The sequence below is a fragment of the Cariama cristata genome, unplaced genomic scaffold (assembly GCF_000690535.1).
Source record: "Cariama cristata isolate BGI_N322 unplaced genomic scaffold, ASM69053v1 scaffold13345, whole genome shotgun sequence".
Lineage (NCBI taxonomy): Eukaryota > Metazoa > Chordata > Aves > Cariamiformes > Cariamidae > Cariama > Cariama cristata.
The window spans coordinates 23,562-28,914 of NW_009617008.1; the positions used below are offsets into that span (position 1 = coordinate 23,562).

The 5,353-nt window shown below is 50.9% G+C and overlaps 1 protein-coding gene across 1 annotated transcript; it reads left to right on the forward strand.

The window, feature by feature from the left end:
- The first annotated feature begins 89 nt into the window (after positions 1–89).
- Positions 90–4,051, forward strand: ELOVL6 (ELOVL fatty acid elongase 6). The gene is made up of 4 exons (XM_009700378.1): positions 90–283; positions 1,052–1,183; positions 2,885–3,036; positions 3,630–4,051. Exons 1-4 carry the CDS (start codon positions 90–92, stop codon positions 4,049–4,051), a joined length of 900 nt encoding a protein of 299 aa, XP_009698680.1.
- Positions 4,052–5,353: the final 1,302 nt, after the last annotated feature.

A 5,353-nucleotide genomic window follows, 5' to 3' on the forward strand; every position in this document is an offset into this window, starting at 1 on the left:
CCGACGGGGCGACCGGTGGGAGGAGGGGAGGGGGCGGCTCCGGTCGCCCCGTCGGGTTGGGCGGCTCCCGGTCCCGCCCCCGCGATGTGATGCCGGGGCGGATCGCACCCCCGGGAATGTATCCGTCGGTGCGGGGTCAGGGAGCTGCTCGTTTCGGCTCGCTCCCGGGGATACTCAATATGGAGCTGAACTTGGACCCGTCGGAGCTGCAGCCGCTGGGGGAATATGATTTCGAGAGGAGCTTCAATGATCGGGATGCTAGGGAATGGATGCAGGACAACTGGTGAGAAGAGAGGAGGTGGTGGTTCCAGTGCATGCATCTCGGACCCTGGGTAGCCCCGTCGGGTTCTGCTGTTTCTAGCGGAGCGGGCATGGGGTCCTCAGCCCTGAGGGGGAGGATGAGGTTGGAGGGGGTTCTGGTTGCGTTGATGGTGCAGGTGCTGGCCTCACACCTGCAGCTGTCAGGGAAGGGCTACGGCACCACATTGGGCAGAGCAAATGATGGTCAAGGTCATGCTGCAGTGCGTAAGGAGGTTGTGATGTGGCAAGAGGGCAAGGAGCATCCATAGATGGCCACTGCAGCCCTTACACTGGCAAACAGGGCACTCAGCCCTGCCATGGTGCCCTGAAGCCTTAGGAAGGAGTGGGATGTAACACATGGCCCTTGAGCCTCCAGCTTTGTGGTGGAACTGACCTCTTTAGGCAAAGAGCATCTTATGCCTGTAGTGTCTCATGTGTAAGCAGATAAAATGCATTGATGTGTTTGCTCAGGATCCTGCTCGCAGGTTACCAGATCCTGCCTTGCCCCATCAAGGTCCTGTGGAAATCTCCACAATGTAACAGCTCACTTTCTTTCCTGCAATTCCCACGGTTTTCCTCGCCAGCTCTGCACACTGCCAGGGCAGGGTTCTTGTGACCAAGCCCAACCTTAATACAAGAATGTGAGATCTTTTGTTATTTGGTGAGAGCAATCTGCTGGAGCTACAGAAGTCCAGCTGGAAATAGGTCAGTCTGCATGTTTTCCTGACTGCTCCTTCTCCTCTACTTGCAGGCACAAGTCTTTATTTTTTGCTGTGGCTTATGTGATCCTGGTCTTTGGAATTCAGCATTTCATGAAGGAACGGAGAGGCTACAAACTGCGCGTGCCACTGACCCTGTGGTCCCTCAGTCTGGCCTTGTTCAGGTAAGAGCCTTTGCTAAAGACTGAGACAGATGTAGACCTTCCCTCAGGACTGGATTGATGGAAAGTTCTGGGTATTCGCTATGTCATTAGCAAAACAAATGTTTTTTTCCTCTTGGAGGCCCTGTCTCATAAGGGGAAATGAGCTGCTCATAGAGGTGGTTCGTTCCCCACCAGAAATACTCCAGCAAGTCAAATGAGTTGCGGAAGGACTGCCGGGGACTGTGCTTGAAAATCATTAGTGGGTAGATTTGAACGTAAAGTCTGCACGATCGGACATCATTCAAAGGGTGCCTGACAATTAAAAGTTTGATCTGAGGTCTATTATTCTTACAAATGGAGATGATTCCCCCACTACCACCACCTTTTTCTAATCCTGTTGTGTAGGAAGTGGGGAAAATTCTGGTACGCTCACAGAAGCACCTTTTTTACTATAAATCTAAAGAAGAGTATGAAGGAGGCTGGGACGTCCTCTCTGGCCAGCAGCATAAACTGGTTGAATGTATCAAAGTTGCCGACAATCACCAGTCCTTGAGTTGTCTTTCCAATATGCTTTGATACAGGAGAAAAAAGAAAAAAGTATGAGTAGTTGCAATGGCAGGAGAATGGTGGTACAAAGACAGGGTTATTTTGCTGCCCATTTTTTAGAGACACCTTTTAAGAACAATGTGGTACTACTGCCAAGTTCTAGCTCTGATTATTTTTTTTTTCCCCCAGCCATGCAAGATGTGAACATCAGTCTAAAATATCTGTTGTCAAACTGTCCAGTTTTACAGTACTGGTTTCCTGCAGTGACCGTTAGAATGATTCAGCCCACGCTCTGTAGCTAAACAAGCAGATGATGATTTTCCAACATTCCCCTCGTGTCCATACCTTTTCAGTCTTTTTGGCGGGAGAAAGCAAAACTAGACTACTGCTTCTGTAACTCCAAAGGAGTCTCTGCCTACATGCACAAGGTGGCTTTGATCCAGTCTAAGTAAGGGACACTGGTTGCCCTCTGTGAGAGTAGGGCATGGCAGTGGTCTGTAAAATCACAAGTGGTGGGAGAGGGAGGGTCAGGGGATGACTGTTCACGGTCTGTTTGGAGACAAGCTCATTTGAATGAAATGTATAGGTTGATAACAAAGAAAAAAGAAAGTTTCTTCTTATAAGCTGTAGGAACTGTCTGTCACAGCAGGTTGTAAATGCTCCCTGGGCATGCACTGTTGGCCCCTGTCAGGAGACGGGACACCAGGACAATAGTTCCCCTTTTCTGACCAGACGTGGCAGCTCTTACTCTTGAAGTAGTGGAAGCAGAGGGTGTAATGAGGGACCATTCTTCGCTGCTCAGACCTTGGTGGCTGCCATCCTTCCAGAGTTGCCACATGGTAGCAGGCAAGCCAAAGGGCCATGGTAGTGGCTCACAACCTACTTACTCCTTGTGCCTTGCTGCTGTTCTGGTGTGAGCAGCAGCCCTTCCCTGCTCTGTCTTGCAGAAATATGTATTTGAAATCCTGACCAAGAGGTCTTGGACAAGCCTGTGTCCAGCAAATGGGGAGCTGAAATCTGCTTGGAAGTCTAAGACGACAACAGTTTATTTAGAGGTCCCCGAGACTGCCACGGGCATCGAGATGGAATTAGCTGAATATTCTTGGGTGCAGAGCTGTGGAAGGCTCTGGTGGGGCTCTGGGCACAGTGTTCAGCTCTCCTCTGGTTTTCTTGCAGTGCCATTGGGGCCAATCGCATCTGGAAGCAAATGGCCTTCATCCTCTCTACCAAGGGATTTAAGCAATCGGTGTGTAGTCAATCCTTCTACGTCCACCCCATCTCCAAGTTTTGGGTCTATTTATTTGTGCTGAGCAAACTCGTGGAACTGGGTGAGTCTGAACCTTCTCTTTATCCCATGTGTTCATAACTCCTTTGCTTTTATAAGCAGGTTTTTTTTACAGGTCTCTGTCCAAATGTTATTCAGAGTACAGGGCTGCCTAGCCTTGCACGTGTCGCTCATTTTCTCACTTCTTACTTCCCAACCCAGATGACGCGCTCACTCTGCACGAGGTTGCAGCCTGATGTTATTGCTCTGGTTTGATCCCCAGGCCAATGCCTGGACTGGGCAACTCTGCATTGGGATGACTGCAGCGAGGGGGCAACAGGCAGGGCAGGGCTGGGCTTTCCACCTAGTTTCCATTCAAAAAAGTACAGAAGAGGTGGTCTGAAGTTTTGTGTAGGTACAGCTAAGTAAGCAAGCCTGGGGCAAGGGGCTTTTGTACCACAAACGTGCCAGCAGGTAGGTACCTACATGGGCTTTGTCGATACAGATGATTCCAATGGGAACCTAGGGTTTGGTGGGATCAAGCCACATAATGGTTTCAGCATTGCAGCTCGCTCATTCTGCCTCACATGAAAACTTGCACAACTGCTGTGCTTTTGCTTTTACCTGACTAATGGTGCACCTCTCCCCCAACCCAAGGTGACACCATGTTCATTGTTCTCCGGAAAAAGCAGCTCATCTTCCTCCACTGGTATCACCACATTACCACAATGATCATCACCTGGTATGGCTATAAGGATATGGTGGCAGGCGGCGGCTGGCTTGCAGTCTTGAACTTCAGTGTCCATGCTGTCATGTACTCCTACTACAGCGTACGAGCCGCAGGCTTCCGGGTATCCCGCTTCCTCGCCTTGGCAATCACCTTATCACAGGTGCTGCAGATACTGGTATATATAATATTGAACATCTTGATCATCTTCTGGATGGAGGATAAGGTCTGCCACACCACCTGGAGAATTGTTTTTCTTTCATCCATGGCATATCTCAGTCTCCTGGTGCTCTTCTGCAACTTCTTCTTCAAGACTTATCTGAGGAGCACCCAGAAATCAAAGGGGCAATAAAACCAGGGAGGGAAGAAGAGACTGGGGTGGAGGTGGGGATAGGGAAAGGGGAAAGATTTCACTCCTGTCTGGAGCTCAGGTGCCTGATGGGACCGGTCTGATGGACGTTAGGAGGAGGTTATTCTAGATAACAGCCTTCAGATTAACTTGCACATTGGCCTTTGGTGTGTCTGCCTTGCAGTGGGTGGAATGCCAGAGTGAGGTGTGAGTTGTTGCAGGCTAATAGCAGCAGGAGAGGGGGGGTGGCCAGGGGCTGGAGACCTCACAGCCATGGTTCTGCTTTTCTCTCTTCTCTGCATCACTCAGGTTTGCCTTGTGCCTTGCCTGCTTCCCAGGGGCTGCTTGGATCCTGCATGCACCAATTCTCTCCTTGGGAAAAAGTATGGAAACTCCTCTCAAAACAGCACTGCCTGTTCCATGGTCTCCAGTCCTGGAGGAGAGCAGGGGAGCAAAGCCCAAATCTGCTGCCACTGTCTGTGTGGGGCAGCCCCAGGAAGTTGCCAGTGGGAACAGCACTGAACTGGAAAATCCCTGCTGTTTTTTAAGGTTGTGTAGGGAGAGGAAACAGGAATGTTTTTTTCATCCTGGAACCAAACTTGTAAAGCTCTTTCAGAGCTGTTCTTCCCCTTCAAACCAGCGGCTTCTTCTGGCCAGTACGATGCTGCCTGGTTTTAGGCTTATCCGGCTGACACAGGGAGAGGAGGAACCATTCCCTGCCTCGTCTGGTGCCCCTCTCAGTTCTGTCCTGGGCCATGATGAGGATCCTGCCCTGCCTCTGTACACTGGTACTAGGAGGGCAGGATGTGGGCCAAGGCGCTCGTGTGCCCTGCGGCCAACCTCGTCACACGTTTGTACTGTGGCTTTGCACAAGTCCTTTCTTCCATCTCTGTGCCTCAGTTTCTCCTCTTACCTTGCAGTAGCAATTTGTGGGGACAGGGGCTGCTTAAAGAGCATCTTGTGGCCAGATGCTGCGCAGACATTTAGTGCTGTGCGGCACTCATGGCTCACTGTGCCCGGGGCAGGCAGAGCCTGAGCTGGCTGCATGTCCTTTTTCCACCCAGATCAGAGGGATGACACCTTCCCCCTTGTGTCATCTTCCAACCCCAAAAGTAACCTGTGTCCTCAAACAGGGAGGTAGATATTGTGAGCCTCAGGCTTGTTGGCTAGCTTGTGAAACCCTGTCAGGATGCTTCCCTTCCGTAGTTTTCACCAGTTTGGGCTTTACCAGTGTAGCAGTGACATTGGCCCTCAGTCCCTGCCCCTCCCTCAGCTCCCTTCCCTAGGGCTGGCGTAAGTGCTGTT